Raw genomic sequence first — 25,920 nt, forward strand, 5'->3', positions numbered from 1 at the left:
TAAGGGCCCGTCATAATTATTTTGCTGCTCATTCCCACGTGCGCCGCACGTGATGTGTTGAAAAATTCATTATTATTTTCTGCACTGGGTCCCAACGGCACGTTGCGGTCGCCGACTTTCGTTGACAAAAAAAAAAACAATAAACAATTCGTCATAAATTACTTGAAAAAAAAATTCTCTTAAATAAAAACTTATGAGATTTTCGAAAATTTTAATTGATGGACGTAGGAAAATAATTAAATTTTAATGCTTTTTTTTATTTATGAAAATGTCACTCATCGATTATAATGAAAAGGAATTAATAAATTCATTCTTGCGACAATATTAATTGAAATTATTAAATTAACTCAAAAAATATTAAATTCTACATATTATATAGATTATTTACATTTCAAATTGAATAACTTCTGTCTCCACTAGATGAGCACATGTGAGGGTGCTTACAATGGTAGGAAGTTTAGGCAAGATTGTCATATATGAGAGAACTCGGCAAACAAATGTCTTGAGATAATGCTTTACTAATGGAACATTTACATACAAACCACTCAATCCTTATGTATTTACATATCTATCACCTAAACTTTAATTATTTACATAACATACCTTCTTACCTATGTATGGAAAACAGTCTATTTCCATTAAAAAAAAAAGTTAAAATGGTGGTTTTTTTTATAGGACATGAAAATTTTCATCGGTATAAATGTAAATAGCAAAGTATAGATGTTAGATATGTAAATGCATAGCAATTGGGGGGCATTTATGTCAGATTCTTTCCAAGCAAGACTCTTTCATGTTTTATTCAGCTTCAGAATTATCAATAATTCTGTCCCATTCCTCTTTGCCTCACCACTCTCATTGAAATGGTAATATTAAATTACATGTAAAAAAAAAAAAAAAAGAGAACCTTTTGGACATTATTCAAGCAAGGCCACCAACAATAAAGATATTTGCATTTTTTTTTTGGAAATTAAAATAAAAAAATAAAAAGATACAAATCCATCAAAAGCTGCAAATACAAATTGCTGAGAGCTATATTTGCAAGCATGGAATGAAAGCTAAATACTGAGCTATAATCTTTAGAATGCTCAAAGAACAGATCTATGACAAAATCAAAGTTGAATCAAACTTACAAAAAACTGCTCCTTTAGCTGTTCTTCTAGCAGGACAATTCTCTCCTATTTTCCAATGTTACTGCAACTGGAATCCATTGATATTGTTAGTCTCCTTGCTACGTTCATGAATTTTCTACACATTAACAAAATATATCAGCATAGATTTAAACTCATAAACCTTCAAAAAACAATAATTTACTATATTATATTCATCATATAAGTTGAAATGGTTAGAAATTAATCCCAATTTCCTTTACAAAATAGCCTTAAAATCATCATTTTCTAAAATATGATTCTCATCTCCACACAACACAAACAAAAGCAGCCCTCGGAAGAAGTCTGAAACTTGAACAATACATGAAGACAAAAGACCAAGATTTTAGTGAAATTGTATAAATTCCATAAAACTCACGCAAAAGGTTCATCTTTGGGGTGCTTCACTTCGCCAGCGGTGTCTCTGTAAAAGACACGGCTCGTTAATTCCGATCTTTCGATCCCAAACATGTTTGTCAATCTCCCATACATCTCCTCATACGAATCGAACGCTGAGAGATCGAGAGTGTGGCCTACATCCTCGGACTCCATGAACACCTTGCAATGAACCAACTCAGAACCACTATCATTCTCATTCAGATCTGAATGCAAAGAAACCTTAACAGAAGGCGAATTGTCATCCCCCATGTTATTTTGATGAATATCATGGTTTACATCCAAAGAGCTGTTTATGCTGAGGGAGAGCTGCGGTTCAGTGAATATTTGTTTTCCAAAGAGGATGAGCTGAGGTTTCTTCGCGTTGGATTCTTCGTTTCCTTCATTACTCGTGCTTCGAGGAGGATAACCGATGCTTAAGAAGTTGGATTCATCTTCGTAGTTTGGAGAATTTGAAGCAACATGAATTCCAGAATAGAACAGCCCAGGCTGCAACTTTCTGAAGTGGAGTTCTGGTAGAATTTGCCTGGCTCCCTGTATGCTAGCTGCAGGGGTGGTGCCATCTTGGAGAAGGGGACTTTCAGGGTTTGGGAGGAAAGGTAGGCTTGGAATTTGAAGATCGAATGGGGAATCAAGATGATGGGTGATTCGAAGCTTTTTCTGTGGAGGCGAGAATGGTTTGAAATGGATGGATGTCATGTTTGATACCAGTTCCACCGACCACGGGCTTACACGGGTTACATTCTGCAAAAGATCGGGCTCATCCCATGAAACCTGCAAATGACATTTTTAAAAAAGAGTTAGTTATGGCTTAAATGGATGATCAAATGCAAAAAATAAAAAATTTGTGAATGAACAATATAATATTTATGTGAATGTCCCAAAATGTCATTCACATTTTGCATTTTAGGGAATGATAAATGTTAAGTTATGGAGCCTAATTTTTTTTTTCTCTGAGAAGAAAATGAGTTGCATAGATTTAGTCGCAGGTAGAGAAATTAGTGTTATGTAACAACATAATCAAATCATAGTTAAGTATATGGTGGAAACAACAGGACATAGCGATCAATTTGTTAAACACGTAAAAAAATTTGAAACATTTTGTGCAATTATTTTCTTTTCTTCATCCTAGGCTCATGCATTTTACATATATAAATCTATACCTCAGGAAACAAAAGGTGAAATTTCATCTCAATAGCATATAAAAATCCTATGACATAAACACATTATCCTATGGAGAACAAAATATCATCTATGAAGCATCAATAGATAATGGGCACACAAATATTGTACAAGCAACAGCCTAATTGGTAAATGCTCAGCAAATTCACAAAGAAAAACTCTAGCAGCCTAAACTAGAAACAAATATTGCAAAAACAAGATAGTAAATAAAGAAATATATGCTATAAAATGAATCAGTAAGATAAATAATAAGAGTAGAAACTTTATTGTCTTATAATGCAGGCAACAAACCTCGAGTAATCTCCAAGGAGAACCAGGCCATCTCATAGGACAAGCAACCTGAACTGCTGATACTGTCCCCATAAACCAACTTATCCTTGAGGAGTCCTCAGTCTCAAAAGCCATCTTAAATCTCATTCCTGGACACCATTGGACTCTCATGGCAGATCTCACCGCAGGTTCCTTCACAACAAACTCTGATTCACTGCTCCTCGGATAGTAAACAGCCTCAAAGGGCTTCCCATAAGCTGCAAGCGTTGCTGCCTCCATTACAGAATCCGCTTTCAGTTTCCCCTTCCCCTTACTGTTTGAATCAAAACTTATTCTAATTCTGTCGTCATCATCCCTAATCATCCTTCTATCCCCCTCCCGTAAGAAAGCAGTTAGACCCCCAAAGGTACAGTTTTTATGATTCCAACCTACAGATAGATCATTAATAAACTTTGCTCTTCTAATCCCTACACAAAGATCGCCATTATCAGTTCTCAAGAACACAACAGAATCGCCAGCCACAAGCTTCTTCTCGTTCACAAAATTGCTCCAACCAGTCGTGAGCAAGTGCCGGCGAGGTGTTCCTCGATAAATATGCCTAAATTTCCATATCTTGCCATGTAGATCCTTGACAAGAACCATCTGAACAGGCGGCATGGCCGAGTAGTCCAATCTTGGGAATATAGTTTCTGCACAGTATCTCGGAACGGAGAAACCACCGCCATTATTAGCATCAGATTGGGTTAAAGTCTTGGCAAACGATATAGGTTTTTCTTGTATGTCTAACCCATTGCTTCCTACTGAAACTCCTTCTTCTTCAAAATGATCTAGCTCGTTAGGTCTTAAGGGAACCATTCTTATCTCAGCGAAAACCTCATCGGTGTCAGCATCAGCCTTATATTTTACAGATAAAACCCGGCAAAGAATCAGAGGAGGAATTTTCATGGAGCCATCGAATTCCACGGAGCTTTTAGCGTGCTCAGCATGGCCCTGAGGGCAATAGTAAACTAGAGAATTTACCAGCGGCATCTGCACCATACCTCCAGCACAAGCATGCCATAATTGGGAATCCAAGCAATCTTCAATGTCCGCCATTCTCTTCGTTGGAAATCCTGTAAATAACAGAAACAAATACATTAGGCTCTTGAATTTGATCATTTTGGGGCTATTTAGTAACAAGATTAACCAAGATTTAGCCAAGATTTATAATAAACCTTAAATCTTACTGATAGCTGAATCCCATTTTCCACCCTTTTGGTCCTACCAGCAATCGGATTCGGAAGATTTACAGACTGTAGCAGCCGGGCCTTCTCCTTCTCGCCGTGATCTCCTCTTGCGCTTAGTTCAGAACGTAGATTGTCGTCTACAGTGACGGCGATTGAATCTCCGCTCCCAGCAGTTGCCGGCCGAGTTCCGACCTCCTCCGATGAGTTCAACGGCGGCGGAAAGAGAAATGGTGAGGGCGGTGCGAGGAGAACGTCAAGATCGAGAGGTGCACTGTAGATGAAGAGCAGAGGAAGAGAACGCCAAGAATGAGAGAGAATGAGCGACATTTTAATTCTATAACAATTTAATATTTTGGAGCAATAACATACAAACCACCCCCAAACATTAATATTTACAAATCTACCATTCTCTTTCGCTCATTTTTCAAATTCTCAATCAAATATCAAAATTTAATATAAAACCTCAACTCATATTTTTCATTTTATTATATTCTAATGCATCAGTTCCGTGGTTCAAAAAATTATATGAGTATTTTATTTATAAATATCAATATTTTAGTTGATCTGTATGTAATTATCCCTAATTTTTTTTATTTTATTCATCAAAATAAAATAAAAAGAATAAATAGGATATTAAGAACCTAAATACATATTTTCTAAATAGTAAAGTGTCAAAATGGTCTCATAAAATTCAAATTCGATCATTTAGTCTCAGAATTTATAAATGTGTCAAAATAATCCCCAGCTATTTATAATGAACTCTTATAGTCCTTTATAGGACTATTTCAGTTACAATTTAAGAAATTTAGGGACTACTATAACACTTCCATGGACTCTAAGATTCATTTCTTAAGCAAATATTTCTCCTAAAAATTAAAATTGCATGATCAAAATTTGAGTAAAGAAAAAGTATAGAAAAAGGTTGATTTTATGAAGAAAATTTCAGTATTTGTAAATGCTTTAAAAAGAAGTTAAATGCTCAACCTTTTACTTTAAACAATGAAAAAGCTCTTAAAAAAGAAGAGATTTCTTGGGCAAGATCATGAAAAGTCGCAGCCTTTGGCACTGCACATAAATAATGGAGGAAGACGTTAGACGAGAAGGTACCCGGACAAAACTAATATTTGAACTTTATGCGCATTTGTAGCCGCAACACTTTACAGGGTTCAATGCGTAATAAATTAATAAGTTGAAAATTATATAATTTTTATCTAAAATATCGTATTCGTGAGTTTTTTTTTTTTTTTTTTTTCAAGAAAAAAAAATTGCACCGAAAAATATTTTACATCTGAAAAGAAATGATTTTTTTTTCTTGGAGCATTTAAATAATGCCACTTAATTTATATGTATTCTAATACATAAAATTTAATTTTCAAGAAAATATTCAAATACTACTTACATCATACAAAATATATTCACAATAGCTAGACATATATTCAACATTAATGTTGGTCCTGAGATACATTTAAATGTTAGATATTGCTGTGAGGGATGTATTGTTGCAATAATTAGAAATTTTTATTAAGAAATTTACGAGTCCAAATATCGAGCAATTATAATATTTTTGATAATTTCGAATCTATTAAAGTTTAAAAATTTTATTAAATTTTAAGTCCTAGAACCTAAATCATAATTAAGTCGTAATACGACCAATAATACTTTTAAATAATACACAAGATTACATTGGAGATGTTATATTTAGAATTACATGTAGAGTTTGATTGATATACTCTTTCGTGTCAGTAATAATAATAATAACAACAATCACGGTGGCGTAGATGATGATGGCGGTGAAAATACAATCAGTAAAAGAATATTATATTTTTCATATTTTTATATATGATACAACATCACAATTATAATTTTAATAATTTAATAATCAAATTAAACATCTGGATAAACAAATCAATAATAATTATAAAAGTGATCTAATTTGAGTTCCAATGAGCCAAATTATGCACTTAAAATATCATTAGATTATATATAAAATTAAATTTAAAAAACAATTTAATGATCTCATGATCTTGTATGCTTATAATAAAATCAAGTATCTTAGTAAGATAAATTTTCTAAACCGACTTCACTCAATATTGAGATTACTTAAGTATTTATGCATACATCTAAACCAACTGCCAAATTGACAAATTGACGAACTGTCTAATTGGTTGAACTAACAAATTGACTAAGTACCTAATTGGCTGAACTGATAGACAGATAAATTGACGAATTGTTTAATGAACCGACGAATTGGAAAATTGACAAACCTTCTAACTTATCAAACTGATGAATTGACGAACTGCTTAACCTGACGAGCTGTCAAACTGGCCAAATTGTCCACATTAAATTTTTGCGGGCAGTTCAGGTTAAAATTGTCTGACATGACATAAAGTTGTCAGACATGATATAAGGATACCAACACGACATAAAACTATCAGATATAACATAAAACTATCAAAACATGACATAAAAATATCAAACATGACATAAAGCTTAAATATATAACATAAAGCCGCTGAAAATAACTTAATATTATGCATATTTACATAATCATTTATATAAAAGAAATGCAGGATCCTATGATTTGTAAAGAGTGGTTCTTCCTCGAGAAGGGAGGAGGTTTGGTGGAGTTTTTTTTCCTATTTTTTATTGTAACCAAATTTCAATGATATAAAATGGGTTATAAAGTCAAGAGGCAGAACGCCCAATTTCACTCCTACATGACAAGTTGTTGTGCATGCCTCTACCTTTATCTCCTCCTCCTCCTCTCTCTCTCTCTCTCTCTCTCTCTCTCTCTCTCTCTCTCTCTCTCTCTCTCTCTCTCTCTCTCTCTCTCTCTCTCTCTCTCTCTCTCTCTCTCTCTCTCTCTCTCTCTCTCTCTCTCTCTCTCCATCTCTTTGCTCGATGTTAGTAAGATTTGAGCATAACCCACGAATAATACGGAACCCCACGTCAAAAAAAGTTTCAACAATTTAAATGTTAAATAAAATATCCATGATTAAAACAATAACATGGCCCTTTCTACGAATTATTTTGATACCCAGAAAAATACTAAATTATCATTCTTAAAAATTATAAATGAACTCTTATTATCTGCACAAAATGAAAAACTCAACTTGGAGATATGAAGAATTATAAACACTTGTTCTATAAATTACACGTTCATGACGATCTTATTCAAGTGATTATTTGGGGTGGCCGTAGCTTTTTATAAAAAATATCCTAAAGTTGTGGCAGAAAAATAATTTATTACAAAACTGTAATATGAAATATAACTATATTTTTTTTATGTCTCATTTATGAAACACTTCTATAATATCATTATATGTGCACATACAATAATGCAAAATTAATACTTAAATATTTACCTCTAACATGCAATAATATATAGTACAAATTAATAAAAATATATAAAAAAATAATCGAAAATTTATAACTAATATTTTTATGGGGTGATCTTATTTTATTTTTTGATGTTACGTTATTTTATGTTTCTGAAAATAGTGATGGATATATCTGTCGTGTAATGTGGGCCGGCGAGATGTGACTGTGATGTGCGCTTTGTCGTCTAAGAATAATAATCCACAATAAAATATGTGAAGTTAAAGAACACCGAGGACAAAGATTCCAGGATCTGGTTCGGAGCCGACAATGTCTGGGTCCCGCCATTTCATACAGCTCACACGTGATTTCATCATCCTCTTCGGGCCCATGTGAAAGGCTGTGCATGGCCCACCACTTCGGAGGACTCTTCTTATATCTGTTGTGGCCCATCATGAAAGTAAGAGTAGGCCCAACATTAATTATCATTATGAAACTAATTAGGTAGTCTTTCAAATCTTATTAATCTTTCAAACCTACTTGTCAAAAAGGGGAATTGTTCTGTCCGAACGACTCATAATTACGATTGTAGGAATTGCAGTGGGATCCACCGTGCCACTAAATATTTATTTTATTGTGTCATCAAGTTTGATTGTATATATATATATACATATATATATATATATGCATATATATATATATATAATGCAATATATATATATATATATATATATATATCGAACACCTGACTTTACCTTCTTATATTTGATATTTATAATTGTCATGTAATTTATAAATTTGTAATATGTAACTTATAATTTATGAGTTTTTATTATAATGGTACAAGTAATATTTATTTTACTTCATTTTAATTTGTAAATCTATATTTTGATAATTCATTCAATAAAAAAAAACGAACTATTTTTATTTAAACTTTTTTGTTTTTCATATCAATAATTACATTTGTTCGAATGAAAGTTTCGAGCCGGCTCATTATGTTTTTTAAGTCGGCTCAAGCATGGATTTCGAGCTAGATATGTAAGGTTTTTGAGCCTGGTTATTCGGCTTACGAGCAAAAAATGACATTCGAGCTGACTCGTTTAAATTTCGAGCCGATTCACTTACAATTCAAGCCGGCTTGTAAATTGTCTGATTTTAATCGGTATCAAATCAGAATTAAGATGACTCGAGCCATAAGCCAATTTCGAACCATTAAAATAATTTCGATCTCATTTCAAGCTGCTCCTTGATTGGCTCGAAATCGACTGCAGTATTAATAATGAAAACTCACGCATATTTTTTTTTTCAACCCAATTCTATCTTAGATTTTTTTGTGTTAAGTAAACTTGATTTAAAATAAATAAAATGATTATCTAAAGGCATTTGAATAATTTTTCTCTCATCATAGATTATTAAGTCTAATTAAAGTTAAATTAAGTTTTTAGTTTTTATGTATGCTAATAAATAACAAAATTTACTGTACCAATTAATCATTAAAAATAATATTATTAAAATAATTATATTAAATAAGAATTTAACATTCATTAATTAATAAAATAAACATTTATTTAATAAACTAATTATTAATTATTTAAATTTAATTAAACCACTAAATTTAATATGCAAATTTTTATTAATTAACTATTAATTAATTACGTATTTTTATTAATTTTAACTACTAATAAAAATTGACTCAAAATAAAACTGCAATCTTGTCTACCCCTTTCCCTCTCCTGCCGGAAACCCTCAGTCGCCATTAGAGTTGTCTCGGAAGCCAAAGATCTCCGAAACTGTCATTATTCGCCTCCTCCTCTTCCGCTTCTACACAAAACCATTAAGAAAGGTAACCCTCGTTTTTCTCTCCCTTCCTCCGACAAGCCTTCGCACGCTTCATCTTCTCTAAATCCCTAAATCCGTCTTCCAACGTGCTTTACTAAATCCTGGATTTAAGGCAAAGGGGAGGAAAAACAGAATTTGAGAGCACGGAGGATTTAAATATGTCATTTTTGCTGTTTGGCAGTAAATCCTGCTACCAAAAACCCCTAATGTGACAAAATTATTGGAAAGTTGGTTCATTTTATTGGTTCTGACTGTATGGCTGTGATTGCTAAGTAGTTGGTTCATAAACTTTCTCTGTTTATTTTTTATGTGTTAGCAAATTATTGTGATTGCACTTTATCCTCAAATCTCGGCAGCTTTCTTTCTGTTTTGTAACATGGGTTATAACTTCATAGCTGTCCATGATAAGGGATATGGGTAGAAGGGATTAAATATCATAGGCTTTAATTTTGGCATGTATGGACTAAAAACAATGATCAGTGCCTATTATTGCAAGTTTTGAACTTGCCAAATTGCCCAGGTTGAATATGATAAGAACTTAGAAGAAGATTCTATATGCTCTCAAATTTTAGAAGAAGAGGAATGAAATTGGGCATGGGTGGATGTAAATCATTGAAATAAAAGATTCTAGCATGCTTTTTATGCTAAAATTATTTGTGCAATCTAAACTCATTATTATCTTTTTATAATAGGATTTTTTACCCATACAAATGAAGTTTAAATAGTTCTTCTCAAAGTAGAAGTTAGAATGATAAAAAAAAAATTGTTAAGACCATGAAATCCTATAATCCTGTCTAATTAGGTGTATCAATAACTTCTTCCAACTTGAGCTATATGCCTTCGAATATTTTATGTTGCAGAATGACATAAGTTAGTAACTTTTTGCATTACAATCGAAGCAAGCTTTCAATTTGCAGGCACGAAGTTGTTAAATAGTAGGCACCATTTAACAAAATTGCCTCATTTAGCACTACATGTTCTACATTGTTTTGCTCACTACAAAATGCTTAACCACTTCAAATAAGCTCTAGAAGAGATACTTTTCATCAATCTATTGGGACTTCTTTTAAGAAAGGAGCTTCGTGCTGCATTAAGAATATTGATTCTTAAGAAGATTGGATAAGGCTATTGGTGATGATAGATTTATTTTCTTCTTGAAATCTCTAGTGCTAATTGATGTTAGTGATTTTGAATGGTTTGAAGAGGAATTTATGTTGGATCCTATTAGGGTGTTATAAGGGAGCTTAAAATGAAATAGATCTCAGATTTCTTATATAAAAATAACATTTTAACATTATCTCAACCGCTAGAGTACAAAAAAACATAGTAGGACAAGCAAATTTTCACATATAAAGCAAGACTAGTGGTAAAAAACTTTTATAAAAAGAAGGAATTGATTGCAGTGAGATTTTATTAATCTTTCTGTTCAACTACTGACTATCAATTTTTTTATCCTACTATATGAACTTAAAAAATGAATTTTGAGCATTTTGGGAAAGCTTAGTGATACAAGAAAATATAAATCAAAACTTGTAAAAAAAGGATTCCACAAAATGGCATTAATTTTAGTGAAACCTTTTTCCAGTTAAATTAAACTATGATTACTAGATTGACTTACACCTTCGATTGTTAAATGTCAAGATTGCTTTTCTTATTGGCTATTTGGATGATGTCTACTCAACCTTTTTGATTTGAAGTTCCCGATACCGAAATTCTTGAATGTAAAATGGCTTTAAAATATACTTGATTTTGGATCTAAAAAAATTGTTGGACATATGCATTATATATATAGTCTCTCTCTCTCTCTCTCTCTCTCTCTCTCTCTCTCTCACTCTCTCTCTCTCTATATATATATTGGATAGCATATTGATTGCAAGTATGTGTCATTGTTGATGATTCTCAAAGCAATTTGACATAAAAGGATTTGGAAGAAGCAAAAAAAATTTTGGGATGAGAATCTTCATGAAAAGGTGGTGTTTTCAAGCCATATTTGATGAACATATTGAGAAGGTTTTAAGCAGATTATACTTTTGAAAGTTGTAGTAAGTACTCTTTTGACTGTTCATTTTAAACCTTCAAAGAAATATTCATTTTAAATCACCTCAGACAGGCAAAGAGATTGTGTGTATGTTTGTCTGAAGATTTTAATACTTTAATTGTTGACATTGGAAATTTGTGAAATATTTTTTAGTTGCATGAAGAGATGATTGTTTGAACAATTTTGTTTGTTTAACATCTAGCGTGAATTGCAGTACTTTTTTTCGGGATGGAACAATTTCAGCCCAAATATCATTTTCCTATAGAATTATTGGAATATTAAATATCAATTTGTGAAAAGGATTGTTGGAAAAGGACATTCTATTTCTAAAGAAAATTAAAGGTTATGAGGGTGTGATTCACTTGCTTACAACGATAATGATCTTTGAGAAAGTCAGACTGTTCTACCTCTCATTAATAACATGGAGGTGTCATAGAAGTTCATTTCTATAATACAATACATAAAAATTTTGTGTCAACCGAGAGATTATTAGCATGTTAATCTCATTTTCCCTCTTATATAATCACAAATTCAAATGACTGAACCTAAACAAAATAAGCTTTTAATTCATTCATACTCCTATGCTTCGTTCTTATTCATGCATTTATCCTTGTTTCATTGAAGCTGAGAAGCATCATTATAGATATGGTAAGTTGAGTACAACAACAACAAAACCTTTATCAAACTAAGTGGGATCGACTACATGAATCCTTTTTCTCCATTGCGTTCTATTTAGTGTCATATTTTCATTTAATTCTAATTAATTAAGATCATTTTTTATATAATATGCCCAAGTCATCCTAGGTTTACCTCTGTCTTTCTTAACATAAGTCAAATCTAAAACATCTACTCTTCTAATTGGATCATCGGATGGTCGGCGTTTTATGTTACCAAACCATCTAAGATGACTCTATCTAATTTTTTCCGTCACTGAAGCTACACCAACCCTATCACGAATATATCATTTCGCATTTTGTCTTTAAGTGTAAAGCCACTGATCCACCTAATCATTCTCATCTCGGAACACTTAACTTAGTTTTATGCTTCTCTTTTAAAGGCCAACATTCAGCGCGATATAAAATTTTCCTTTTAGTCTAAGCGGTACTTTTCTATCACACAATAGGCCCAAAACATTCCTCCACTTCAACCAACCAACTTGAATTCTACTGACAACATTCCCATCAATATCACCATCACTTTGAACAATAGACCCGAGATATCTAAAGCATTCACACCTTTTAATATTTTGATCACCCATTGTTATATTTCTGTCACTAGAGTTACTACTACTAAAATTGCATCCCATGTATTCAGTTTTAGTTCTACTCAAATGAAGGCCTTTAGACTCCAACGTAGACATCCATAATTCAAGTTTTGCCTGAACTTTTTCTCTCGTTTTATCCACGAGAAGGATATCATTAGCAAAAGAAATGGAAAGTCGAGTATCTATTGAAAATTGATTCTTGTTTAATTTAGGGGCTTTGAAGCGAAATATCCGGCGTACTAAATTTGAATTATAGTGGCATAGCTTTTTGATTTTTTTAGGACTTACTCTGGTCGCTCAATGCCATCGAATCATGTAATATTTTGTTTTTTTCTATGTTATGTTTTTTGTTACAATATTTTGCATCATTTATACTCCCTATAGGGCTAAGTATTGTAGAACCATGGCGCCATTAATCCTCTTTATGGAGTACCAGGACTATTATTTTATCACTATTGCACATTCTATTCAACTTTCTTTAGTCCAATACCACGACCACTTTTACTTACTAGCAAGTTCAATTCATCATCTATATTTAGCACCTAAATTTCATTTTTTACATTAGTACCACCCAATTCTTTCGTTTCACATAAAAAATACCATCATTTTAACTTTTAAAAAGTGAACTACACATTTTCATGCATCGGTAACGTGACATGTATATAAAAATTTAACTTTTGGTGTTAGATATGTAAATAAATCGGAATTGAGTGGCATGCATGCTAATCTTCCTTAAAAAATTCTTGAACATGGTTTAATTTTTATTGGGGGTATGAGTTTTTAAAGCATTATTTAAAAATTAACTTAGAATATAATAAAACAACATTTCATGTCAAGCATAACGTATTTGACTGTTTGATTGGTGAAATCCAGCTTCTTTTTAAATAGTTTAAGATCTAAAAGAGAAACTAGGGAGAAATTCTGGTAGCCATCTTCTTGCAATGGATGGATAGATTTGCAAAACTTTTTTAATATAAAACTTGAGACTTCAAAATTATTATCTGAACATAAAATGGATAAAAAAACTCGATTTTCATATAGTATACCTGTTAATAAATCTTTGAAGATTTGCATGCACGCCACTTAATTCCTATGTATTTACATATCCAGCACCTACACTTCAACTTTTACATATATGCCACCTTGCCTACGCATAAAAAGGTGTATTTTATATTTTACAAGTTAAAATAATTGTGTTTTTTATACGATGTGAAAGATTTGGATCATATAAATGTAAGAAGAAAAATTTAGTTGTTAGATATGCAAATACACATGAATTGGATGGTATGTATGTAAACGCCTCTTCTTTATATTCTGCTCTTTTAGCCATCAAAGAGTTGGATTCTTATGTTGTATGATTGACATTTTGATCTATTATCTTCTTTTGTAATTCTAGATTTGAAGCTTACTTCAAAAGAAAGGAAATAGATTAGCAGGAGAAATGTCATACATGAGGGGAGATCTATTGACTAGGATGAGGAAGCTTGTGAAGGGACTTGCCAGACCAACCCCACTTTGGCTCAAGGCCATGGAAGAGTAATCCAATTCTCTTTATCTCCAAAACCACACAATTCTTATGTAACCCTAAATCTATCTAACACCTAAAGTAAGTTTGATATTTACACTTATACCATCTTGGTGTCTTGTACCCATGCATGAAAATGTGTATTTCACTTTTTAAAAGATAGTGAAGGTGGCATTTTTGACGTGATGTTAAGGATTCAAATGGTTTGCATATAAATATGTAAATACATAATAATTGTGTAGTATGTATGTAAATGTCCCTTTTCTATTATTCTTACTGACTTTAGCTGGTTAGGGCTCCTCCTGTAACGTTACCTCGATCCGACGGAAAGATAAAAAATATTGAGATGCCTGAGGATGTTTATGTAAAGAAGTTCTTCAAGAAATATCCTGATTCTTTATATCATGATGCTGTAAGGTAAATTTGCAATCTCTGGTTATGAACTTTGGTATTTTTATTAGATATGAACAATAGAGGTAGATTTATCAGCAATTGAGTGGCAAGTGGGCGTAATTATTCTGCATTCATGTTTTGATTTTTGCATAATGCCAAAATTGCCCAAAATATGACTTTTTTGGAGATTTTCAGGTTTAACGGATTTAACCCTCCTCCTGCTCGTGTTTTTGCATGGCGAGTTCTTGAACTGAAACAGCAGGGAGTTGCTGAAGAGGAAGCAATGGCAGTGGCTGATGTAAGTCTTCTTCTTCTCTCTATCTCTTCCTTCTTTTTTTATTATTTAAATTGGACAGTTTTTATGTTTTGAAAAGAGCAATTTGCATTAATACCACACAATTATTAAGCCTGGAATGTTTTTACAGAAAAAAAAGTGTATTTCACTTCTTAAAAGTTAAACTGGTGGCATGATATGAAAGATATGGATGATATGAATGTAAAAAAGTAAAATTTAGATGTTAGATGATGTAAATACAGAGGAAATGAGTAGCATGTGTGTAAATTTAAAATTTCTTTGATGTGCATTTTATGCAAACAGATGGAATACATGGCCGAGAAGAAGGCGAAGAAGAACGCATACTCGGAGCTAAAGAAGATTTGCAGGCTGCAGGGAAAGAAACCACCTCCAAACCCTTATCCGAGCCCCATCAAAGAGATACAGGCCGAGGAGAAGAAATATGTGAAGGATCGCTTCTTCAATCCCAAGATTCTTGAGATTGTGAGGAAGATGAAGGCTGAGAGGGCTGCTGCAGTGCAGGAAAGAATGGCGAATAATCCTTCTGCTCGGCCTCCTCCTGCTGCTGCTGGTGGAAGGGTGCCATGGTGATTTAAAACTTTTTGCAATTTGTAATAAAATGTATTGATGGTTAATTTGATAGGGGGCATAATTGTTATGCATTTACATATCTAGCATCTAAACGTTCATATTTGCATGCATGCCACGAACATTTTTGATATTACAATCACCAGTTTTGCTTTTTAAATTGGAGGTACAATTCGTGCATTAGATATGTAAATACATGAGAATTCGAATGGTATTCATGTAAATATTCTGATTTCAGGGTTTGTACATAAATGCCAGCGAATTTTATTTATTTACATAACTAATATCTCAATTTGATTTTTAACATTTATACCCAAGTCCTTGCATTCAAAATATGTGCATGAAAAGTTATATTTTGTTTTAAAAATAATAATATTAAACTGATCTAAGAGGTAAAAATATACCCCACAATTTCTATGAATTTACATACCTAACTACTAAACTAAACGAGAAATTATTGCGTACGGACATCGCATGTATTTCTGTCAGGTTTATTTCCGTAAATAGATTATATCACAGCGATCGACGGTCAGGATTATTTCCGTTATTTTAAAAATTTTAGATAGGACCCACTGAAATACATCGGGACCGTAGATCAGATAATTTACGGTCTGGATCGGACACCGCACGCAAGCTACGTGCGGTGTTTTTCCAACTAAACATTTATATTTATATTTAGGTGCATACAAATCAAATATTTAACATCATATAAATAAATAAAACCACAAATGTTATCAAAGTGTTATAATTGTAAATATAAAAAATTGGTTATTAGATATGTAAATAGATAAGAACTTTATGGTATGTATGTAAATTTCCCATGAAAACAATGAGCCCATTCAGTTGGCTAATAAACTCCTCTCTCTCAATATATATTAAAAATTCACGGATACATGTCAATAAATATTTTGAAAAATGACATTGGACAACACTGCAAATTATAACATTAAGCAAATAATATGTAGCAACCTGTAAACAAAAAAGAAATAAATGGATACTTCTTAATGTCAGCATAAGTTAACGTGGATAGCTTTAGTGGCATCAAGATAGTTCAGTCTACAGGTCCCCAGCAGGAAGCAGGAATTCTGGCAGCTCCTCTTGGCTATTTCCCTGCAAATTTCATTAGTAATAAATAGCCTAAAATAGAGAAATTTACATACACACCACAAAAAGCTTATATATTTGCATATCTACCGATAAAATTAATCATATTGAGTAGTAACACTCTGGGATGAACAGCATATGCATGAAAAAGATGTCTTTCATTTTTAAAATGCAGGTAATGGTAGGGTATTATTGATGTGATGTAAGAGATTTTAAGTGTTATTTTCAGTATGTAAATATGAAAGTTGGGGTGTTAGATATATAAATACATAAGAATTGTAAGGTATGTAATGTAAAATATTAACCAGCTGAGAATACTGAGCTCTTACCTGTATTACAAAAGCCATTTCTATCACCAGGTTGTTTAGGTAGCTGAGTACAAGGCTCGCGACGCCCCTCGCGACAGTAGATGAGCCAACGTCGACGCAAAGCTGTAAATTACATTTGAATAAAAAGTTATGATTCATAAACAAAAAATAATCAAATAAAGAAATTATCAGTCTGCATCAGCTCTATTTTGTTGTGTTTAAGTTCAAGTTAATTCTTATAGATTAAAGACTTTTATAAGAAGATGTTCAAAGTCCAATAATTCCATGAGAGTTGAGCAAAATGATATAATAAATATTAAATTTATCTGAATATAATTTAATTGATATAATAATGATATTTTCAAAAATTCAATATATAATATTCTAATTAAAAGCACCTCAATATTGAATATTTTGAGTATAATACAAAAAAAGGGCATATAATAGTTTAATTATTATTTTTTTATTTTTTAATCTAAATCTTTTGTTTCTTTTCATCTAGTAAAAAAAAGGTAAAATCAATAATAAAAGTGTATTAAAGATGAAAATCAAAAAGTGTTTTTCTTAGAAAAATATATTCAACAAAGATGGGTGAGTTATTTTGATAAACTTTTTAATGAAGTTTCTGAAAATACGATCGAACTTAGTGATCTTAATATCGTTAATAATAATAAAATGTTTCATTTTTACCGTCGCATTAGTAAAAAAGAAGTTGATGAGGCTTTAAAGAAAACTAGGGGTGGAAAGTCTTAGGAACTGATGATATCCCAATTGAAGTATGAAAATATTTAGAAGATTTGAGAGTTCTTTGGTCTACTAAACTTTTTAATATTATTTAAAAAACTAAAAAGGTACCTGAGGAGTGGAGGAAGAGTATTTTGGTCCCATTTTTAAGAATAAAGGGGATGCATAAGATTGTGCAAATTAGAGAGTGATTAAGTTGATGTGTCATACTTTAAAATTATGGGAGAGGGTAATTGAACATAGCTTAAAACGTATTACAAAGATTTATCATATTCAAATTGGATTTATGTCGGGCGGGTCTACTATAGAAGCTATACATTTATTGAGAGGTTTGATGGAGAAGTTTAGAGATAATAAGAAGAATCTACATTTGAATTTTTTTGATTTAGAAAAATCTTACGATAATGTTCCGAGAGATATCCTTTGGAGAGTTCTGAGAAGAAAGGTGTTGATATGACTTATATTCAAGTCATTTATGACTTATATTCAAGAGTTGTTACTTGTGTTTGAACTGAAGGAGGATTGACTAAATATTTTCCTATTTCTATTGGATTACATCAGGGATCGTTTTCCTATTATTTTCCTATTTCTATTGGATTACATCAGGGATCGCCTTTAAGCCCATATATTTTTGCTTTAGTTATGGATGGTCTTGCTGAACATTTACATGAGGATATACCTTGGTGTATGTTTTTTGCTGATGATATCCTTCTCGTGGATAAAACGAGAGAAAAAGCCCAAGAAAAAATTGAATTATGGAGGTCTACATTGGAGTCTAAAGGCTTTCACTTAAGTAGAACTAAAACAGAAGACATGGAATGTAATTTTAGTAGCAGTAGCTCTAGTGACAAAAGTGTGACTTTGGGTGATCAAATTATTAAAAGTTGTGAACGATTTAGATATCTTGGGTTTGTTGTTCAAAACAATAGTGATATAGATGGGGATGTTAATAGTAGAATTCAAGTTGGTTAGTTGAAGTGGAGGAATGTTTCAGACCTTTTGTGTGATAGAAAAGTACCCCTTAGAATGAAATGAAAATTTTATAAGACAGTGGTGAGACCTGCAATGCTCTATGACACTGAATGTTGACCTTTAAAAGAGAAGCATAATACTAAGTTAAGTGTTGCCGAGATGAGAATGATTAGGTGGATGAGTAGCTTTACACTTAGAGACAAAATGCAAAATGAATATATTTGTGATAGGGTTGGTGTAGCTCCTGTGACAAACAAAATTAGAGAAAGTCATCTTAGACGGTTTGTTCACATTAAGCGTCGACCATTTGATGATCCGATTAGGAGAGTAGATATTTTAGATTCTGACTTATGTTAAGAAAGACATAGGTAGACCTAAGAAGACTTGGGCTTATTGTATAAAAAATGATCTTAATTTAGTAGAAATGAATGAAAATATGACACTAAATAGGACGCAATGAAGAAAAATGATTCATATAGCCGACCCCACGATAGCCGACCCCACGTAGTGCGTAGTGGGATTAAGGCTTTGTTGTTGTTATTGTTGTTGTTGTTGTTGGATGGAATGAATCATTGAAAATCACTGAAGTTCATCAATTTAACTCCGATTTTGGCAAGTTCTATACATAAGCAATTTTGAAACTAGACCAAGCCAACCGATCTGATTCGGTTTTTAAACCATGCTTCTTTCCATAAAAGTACTAAGAAATCAGATCAAATTAGAAATAAAATCATATACTCATGGTGATGAATCAATAGTTCTATAAGAATTCAACCAACTTATAGATGCTTGAGATTCACATCAGCCTTTTAGTGATTTGAGAATTCAACAACTTGCCTCTAGAAATAAGCGGTTGCCATATATGTTAGGAAATGAAATATAAAAGGAAACTACAAAAAAGAAAAAAAGAAAGGAACCATAGAGTTTTGACTTTTGATATATCAAAATATTTGGATTCTAAAGATAATCTGCATCTGTAATACCTCAAGGTAGTTTCTCCCACTGAAATAATTTATTTCCAAAGCCTGACCCAACAAACATGCTTTCTTCCCCACACTCTGCTTTACTATCCAAGAACCCTAAATGGCAAACAGAAGACAACCAGCCTATAATTCATTTGCCTCGTGCTGGCAAAACATTTGAGAAACAGAACATCACAACAGAAACTTGTACCGTAGATATATATGGTATGAGCTTAAACCTCGAGTTTTTGTAAGCGTCATCACCCTTGACGAAACTTTCTAGCAGCGGAAAATCCTCCAATGACGTGTCCAGCACATAATAGAAAGCAAGATTATAAGCAGTCAAACCAGGAACCTGATATAAGAAGCAATATTAAACTTTTCAAACTTGAAGGTTTGTGTTATAAAAAGTAGGGGGGAAAGTTACGTAGCACACAATTCTTATGTAACATATTTCACACCTAAATTTTCATATTGACATACATAATACTGGTGCTTTAAACCTATGCATGAAAAGGTGTATTTCACTTTTATAAAAGTGATAATAGTGCAATTTTTTATGTGATATTAAAGATTTATATGCTATGTATGTTAATATGAAAGTTTAGGTGTGCTTTATGTAAATACATAAGATTTGTGTGCTGTGTACGGAAATGCCCCTAGAAAATATTGCCGCTTCTGCTGCGTGCATGCAGTGAAATTCTGGCTCACCTGGATGTTTATGACAAAGAAAAAATCACTGCTTCCATGAAGTGCGTGTCTCTGTATTGAGCAATGTTTATAGTATGAGATGTAATATTCAAAATATGAGTTTTGCTGTCTAGCGGATACAGATAAATGATAACAATACCTGAACGATTCCCCCTACTCGACCAGCAAGATCATCTTCACGCTTATCAGATTTCAGCCAATCAGCACCTACCATTTTCATCAAAGTAGAGCTGGCTTTAACCTGTTAGACAAAACAAACCAGTTAATGCTTCATTTTACAAAAATACTCTCCTATAGTTTTCCATACAGTTTACTGAAAAATATGATTTTGCAACATTCTTGTCCACCATCTACTTCAGTTTTGCTTTTTGGGACACATGTCATGTAAGATTGACCGGTTTGAATAGTAACCTTACATGACCCTCAAAACATCTTAGATAAACCTTTCAAAAGGAATACACAAATGGTAGAAGGAAGATAAACATACATACCACTCCATTCTTAAGTCTTTAAATATCTAACACTTAAACTTCAATATATATATATATATATATATTCAAAAGGAATGGCCAGAGACTATTATAAGAGACTCCAGCCACCCCTAATGTGCCTAACAATTCGAGTACCACCCCCTTAAGGCCAATTGTGACAGAGGAGATTCGAACTCCCGACCTGAGGGGTCTTATACCTTGGATGCCACCAACAGGTCGGGGTATGCGACAGTGACACACACACACACACAAACATAGATATACCACCTTATCTATACATGAAAGGTTGTATTTCACTTTTTAGAAGTTAAAATAGAGTTACTTTTGATGTGATATGAAAGATTTGGGTGTATAAATGTAAAAAATAAAGTTTAGCTGTTGAATATGTAAATATATGAGAATTGTTTGGTATATATGTAAATGCCCCTAAATGTAATTAAAAATTCTTGTTAAAGTTAAGAAAAAAAGCTAGAAATGAGTAGAAAATGACACCTTCTTATGATCTTTCAAGTAGGATTCACCGCGAACTAGAAATGATGAAGGATCTGCGGTGCTCCAACTACATTTGGTCATACAACTTGAGTCATTTGGAAGAGTGGTCCCATAGCTGTAATGTTCTGTACCACGCACCGAAGCTTCTTTCAGTTCAGCATAACCCCTCCTTTGACCTGAAGATTACTCAAGAAATTAGGTGTATATTTGCAAATTAGGAATTTTAAGCTCATTATGTTTGTTAAATTTAAGATAGAAAAGACAGACCTGAAAGATCTTGTAATTTCTTCACTAAAACAGCTGCTGTTGTTAACATGGGATGGCGTTGTTCCTTCATCAATTAACAATGGCAAATATATATATGTGAATGCTTCATTTTGTTATTCAGAAATGGAAGTTATGCTTAATGTTGTAAGCAAATAATAGTTGATACATAGAGGATGAAAACTAAGGGTTTGTTTGGGATCACTTTTTTATTTTTATTTTATGGTTTTATCTTTACTTTTATTTAAAAACATGTTTGTTTAGTACATTTTTTGCATGTTTTATTCTTTTATTTTAAAATAACAAAAAAAAACATTTAAAACAAAGAATATTTGTTTAAAGCATTTTTAAAAAAAACAACTATACATGTTATAATGTACTAGCTTTACTTCAAATAAAAACATAAAGAAAATAAAATAAAAATAACAATAAAAATCAAAGACCAAAAGAGATCCCAAATGGCCCTGAGTAGAAAAGCTGTCTAATATGTGCTAATTGGGAACATTTTATCAAAAGAAAAAAAAAAATTAGCTTCTTCCTTCAAAAAGCTATTTCAGTAATTGAAATGTTAATTTTAGGCCAATTTTATATGTATTTAAGTTTTTTATATTCATGTAAGATAATTGTTTATCTGCATTCTAAGAATTTTTAGCTTACTTTTGAAGACCAAACGACATGATTAACAAGAATAATTACACACAAAAATCCTCAAATAGGAATGAATGACAAAGAAGGTATGAAAAGATATTACAAAAATAGTTGCACTAAGGCTAATAAAAAGATTACATTAACAATGTGTAAAGGTGCCAAGTGTAAGCTAAGATTCAAATTTCCTAGTTACATACTTCCATAGAAAAAAGAATAATCTTATGTAGCTATTTACCAATATTTGGGTTTACTATTTTTCCTCTTCTTCTCCTATAGGTAGTTTACACATTTCCTTCCTTGATTCACGAATTGTGCTATGCATTCTCTATATAAATTGTACTTTTTTCCTTCTCATTGGAGTACAAAGTTAAAATATTTCTATGTTGTTCAATAATCAATGCTGCTCCTCTTATAATCTAGTCCCTCCAGATTTTTCAATTCCTACGTTTGTTCTTCTTTCATCTTAACTGTTACATGCTGACTAGAATCTGATAGAAGCTTCTCTTATAATGAAATAATTCCTAAGGGTTACATCGACCGCCATCAAAGCTTCTCTAATCCACCGATAATTGGACACGAGTTGGTTACCTACAATCGGCCTAATCAATATGATATTGTCGGAAAGAGAGGGAAAGTTAACACACTGGTGAGACCGTTCCTTAAAAAAAAATCGAAGTTCAAAATATGGAGATCTAAAAAAATTGTGTTGGTTTATCAAACCAAAAAAGAAAAAAACAACATTTCATGTTCTATGGAATTGTTAAAATATTGGGGGTGTCACGAGAAAACTTTTTACTCTGAAAAAGTAAATGTTGCTTGGTTATTTAGAACCAAATATGACATTTATGATCTTCTACAATGGAATTTTTGTATCACCCGGATTTGTAATGCCTTTGCCCAACAATCTTAGCATCAAAAAGTCTCCGAAGAATTGGATTGGTTGTATCAGGAGATGCAACCAAGTATTAATAAATTATTGAGAAATGCATGGCATCAAAATTTCTTCTTAAGGCTAAATAAAAATCATGATGAAGTCCAAGGTAGGATATTTGGGCCAAAAATCTTTCCATTCATGGAAGTATTCTTTGAAATATGTAAAGAAGAAAAGTGCAAAAGTATTAAGATGAAAAAACATGAAGTCAACTTATCCTAGAGGCTCAAAACTTGCTTCTCAAGGTATATATACCTCTAGAAAAAAATTTATAAGTAAAAAGGCATTGGTGTGATCACTATAAAAAATTTTACTCACAAAAGAAACATGCCAAAAACAAAATGAGAATCAACTCATGGTTTCTCTACAACTAATAATGATTCTCAAAAAGAACAACCATCCTGTTCAGCCAAGAGCAAATTGATATGCTGCAAAAGATGTTTGACCAACCCTAAAAAAATTTGACCGCTCCTCAAATCAAAATTGGTCCGATAGACAGCTCAGATATGGCTTGAAATATCATCAATAAAACAATAAAGAAGTCTCAATCCTGGATTGTGGACTCAAGAACACCCAATAACATGATTGGAAATGTCTCATTATTTCACAAAATCCATCCTTGCTTTAATAACTATATAGCAAGGATTGTAATTAATCAAGATCTCAAGTAATAGGTATTCGGGACCATCAACATGTATAGCTCCATGGATTTAAATTCAGTCCTATTGGTTCACCAACTTTTCCCATTTACCAATCAATGAAATTACCAATAATATGAAGTGTGATACAATTTTTCCTTCCTACTAAGTGCGAAGTCCATGATGCAGTTTCAGTAAAAATGATTGATAATGCTAGGTAAAATGTTGGATTTTGTCGCTTGAAAGTTAACAAAAATTCCAAAATACAAATAAAATATAGTCAGTACATATCCTACCCTAAGAAGAGTGCAATTATGTTATAACATTTTTGTTTTGGTCATCCTAACTCCGTCTATCACTAAAAATTATTCGCTTCACCACCAATAACAAGTCAAAATCATTCTAATGTGAAAATTGTCAATTGTCTAAATACACCAAAAACACATCCAAAGTCATCAATATAAAGCCTCACAACCATTTATTAATATTCATAGAAGAATTTCAGGATCATCTTAGATTACCAATATGTCGAACACTATGTGGTTTATATCATTTGGTAATAAGTTCTTCTAAAGCAACATGTATATTTTTAATGAAAAATAAATCTAAAATTTGTTGCATTAAAATAAAAACTAATCATTACATCCAAACCCAACTTAAAACCCAAATATAATTCTTTAGGACTAAGAATGAAAGAGAACAGAAGGAATTTTCCTAAGTATTATCTTCTTCAATAAAGGGATTATCCACGAAAATTCATATATTAATACCCCTCAACAAAATGGGCTTACAAATAGAAAGCAGCACTTTCTAAAAGTTGCTTGACCCATCATGATCACTAAAAATATGCCTAAATATTATCCGAGAAAAGTTGTCATTACCGTTGTAAATCACAAAAATTGCATGCCATCAATAATCCTTGTATTCAAGTTTATTTGCCAATCCTGCAAATAGACTCATTTCGACCATTCCCCTCAAAGTATTTGGTAGTTCTGACTTTGTGCATATCCCAACATTTTAGAGAAGCAAACTTGACCCAAAATATATAATATATATTTTTATTGGCTAACTGCCTGAGCTATAAAGATAAAAATGTTACCTTCTAAAACTATAAAATGATACGACAAATTCGATTTAACATTCAAAAAGTCAAAGTTTCTTTCCCAAAACTCACATTAATGGGGAGATCTCCAATTCAGTTAATGAATATGAGTTTTATAATAACATACATCATATTTTATCAAACATGCGTCTCTCTCAAATCTACTCATCTCAATCTCGTGATCACACAACAAAATATAAGAAAATTTTCTATTCCATACATTAAGAAATTAAAAAATATCAAAGCATTTCTACGAAAAATTCTTCAAAAAATAAAATCAATTTTCATTAAAACATCCTGATTGCTGGCAGAAAATGTGCAAAAACTTGCACCATACACAAGATCAGTGATTATGCTAATTATGGCAATTTGTTTCATTGGTTTCATGCCTTTACAACAAATGATTTTAGCATGAACACAACAAAATCATTATGAATTAAAATTACATGAGTGGAAAGATTCACGAGGGAAAATGATACATGAAAATTTAAAGCCTGCAAAAAGGGAAGAACTCTATTGGATGCAATTGAACTTTCAATACGAAATTAAAGGCTGGAAGCATTGAAATATAAAACTGGTCACAAAACAATTTACTCAAACATGCAAATGAATTTTCAAGAAAACTTTGCATCAACTGCTAAGATTAACATTGTCCAAGTTATTCTCTCCCTTGTTGCTGATTTGGCCACCACTAGATTAGTTAGATGTAAAAAAAATAATATATGATTATACCACCTAGGATTAAGATCACTAACAATAAAAGCATAATTTGTAGATTCAATAAATCTTTATATGTGTTTGCATCATTTTTTTATGTCGTGTGTCCGAGACGTCGATATTATCTAAGGAGGGCATCCATGTCGTTAACGCTTCGAATACGGGTAAAAAAATGAGCAAATTATTGTTTTTACCCAAATTGCTGAAAAAGTGGTCCGAACGACCCCGAATAACGAAACGGCCTGTGCGATTGCGTCCAGAACGTCAAATTTACCTAGGGGAGAGGTTCATTTCACTGCAATGACGTATTCGACGAAAAGATGCAGAGAGATAATAATAATAATAATAATAATAATA

At 32.1% G+C, this 25,920-nt stretch overlaps 3 protein-coding genes across 4 annotated transcripts in view; 1 reads left to right on the plus strand and 2 right to left on the minus strand.

Moving 5' to 3' along the window:
* Positions 1–821: 821 nt before the first annotated feature.
* Positions 822–4,528, minus strand: LOC110027697 (auxin response factor 18-like). Of its 2 annotated transcripts, none has more exons than XM_020729216.1 (4): positions 4,220–4,528; positions 3,015–4,105; positions 1,525–2,315; positions 822–1,245 (listed from the first exon to the last, which is right to left on the minus strand). In XM_020729216.1, the coding sequence occupies exons 2-4, from the start codon at positions 4,086–4,088 to the stop codon at positions 1,176–1,178; spliced, it is 1,935 nt and encodes a 644-aa protein (XP_020584875.1). In that variant the 5' UTR covers positions 4,089–4,105; positions 4,220–4,528; the 3' UTR covers positions 822–1,175. The 2 variants fall into 2 exon arrangements, with proteins under 2 accessions (XP_020584875.1, XP_020584874.1); XM_020729215.1 differs by having other exon boundaries at positions 4,208–4,528.
* A 4,725-nt stretch (positions 4,529–9,253) lies between these two features.
* On the plus strand, positions 9,254–15,651 carry LOC110027698. Its single transcript, XM_020729217.1, has 5 exons — positions 9,254–9,380; positions 14,075–14,214; positions 14,498–14,620; positions 14,792–14,894; positions 15,195–15,651. Exons 2-5 carry the CDS (start codon positions 14,120–14,122, stop codon positions 15,480–15,482), a joined length of 609 nt encoding a protein of 202 aa, XP_020584876.1. The 5' UTR covers positions 9,254–9,380; positions 14,075–14,119; the 3' UTR covers positions 15,483–15,651.
* A 689-nt stretch (positions 15,652–16,340) lies between these two features.
* LOC110027722 (protein ENHANCED DISEASE RESISTANCE 2-like) overlaps positions 16,341–25,920 on the minus strand; it is a 36,360-nt gene continuing 26,780 nt past the window's right edge. Inside the window, exons 15-22 of the mRNA XM_020729259.1 lie at positions 21,531–21,594; positions 21,264–21,439; positions 20,420–20,521; positions 20,281–20,331; positions 19,781–19,924; positions 19,591–19,686; positions 16,913–17,014; positions 16,341–16,589 (exon numbers count right to left, since the gene is read on the minus strand). Coding sequence (XP_020584918.1) covers positions 16,536–16,589; positions 16,913–17,014; positions 19,591–19,686; positions 19,781–19,924; positions 20,281–20,331; positions 20,420–20,521; positions 21,264–21,439; positions 21,531–21,594 — 789 coding nt within the window. The 3' untranslated portion in view covers positions 16,341–16,535. The remainder of the gene's footprint in view (positions 16,590–16,912; positions 17,015–19,590; positions 19,687–19,780; positions 19,925–20,280; positions 20,332–20,419; positions 20,522–21,263; positions 21,440–21,530; positions 21,595–25,920) is intronic.

The sequence above is a fragment of the Phalaenopsis equestris genome, unplaced genomic scaffold (assembly GCF_001263595.1).
Source record: "Phalaenopsis equestris unplaced genomic scaffold, ASM126359v1 Scaffold000436, whole genome shotgun sequence".
Classification (NCBI taxonomy): Eukaryota; Viridiplantae; Streptophyta; class Magnoliopsida; order Asparagales; family Orchidaceae; genus Phalaenopsis; species Phalaenopsis equestris.

Excerpts from the sequence above, each read along its gene's own strand:
- LOC110027697 (XM_020729216.1), bottom strand. The coding sequence starts at position 4,088 with ATGGCGGACATTGAAGATTGCTTGGATTCCCAATTATGGCATGCTTGT. Across the intron at positions 2,316-3,014 it reads CTCCTTGGAGATTACTCGAG|GTTTCATGGGATGAGCCCGA; the intron begins GTTTGTTGCCTG and ends TGTCATTTGCAG. Across the intron at positions 1,246-1,524 it reads CCCAAAGATGAACCTTTTGC|AAAATTCATGAACGTAGCAA; the intron begins GTGAGTTTTATG and ends GTTAATGTGTAG.
- LOC110027698 (XM_020729217.1), top strand. The coding sequence starts at position 14,120 with ATGTCATACATGAGGGGAGATCTATTGACTAGGATGAGGAAGCTTGTG. Across the intron at positions 14,215-14,497 it reads TGGCTCAAGGCCATGGAAGA|GGCTCCTCCTGTAACGTTAC; the intron begins GTAATCCAATTC and ends TTAGCTGGTTAG. Across the intron at positions 14,895-15,194 it reads AAGCAATGGCAGTGGCTGAT|ATGGAATACATGGCCGAGAA; the intron begins GTAAGTCTTCTT and ends TTATGCAAACAG.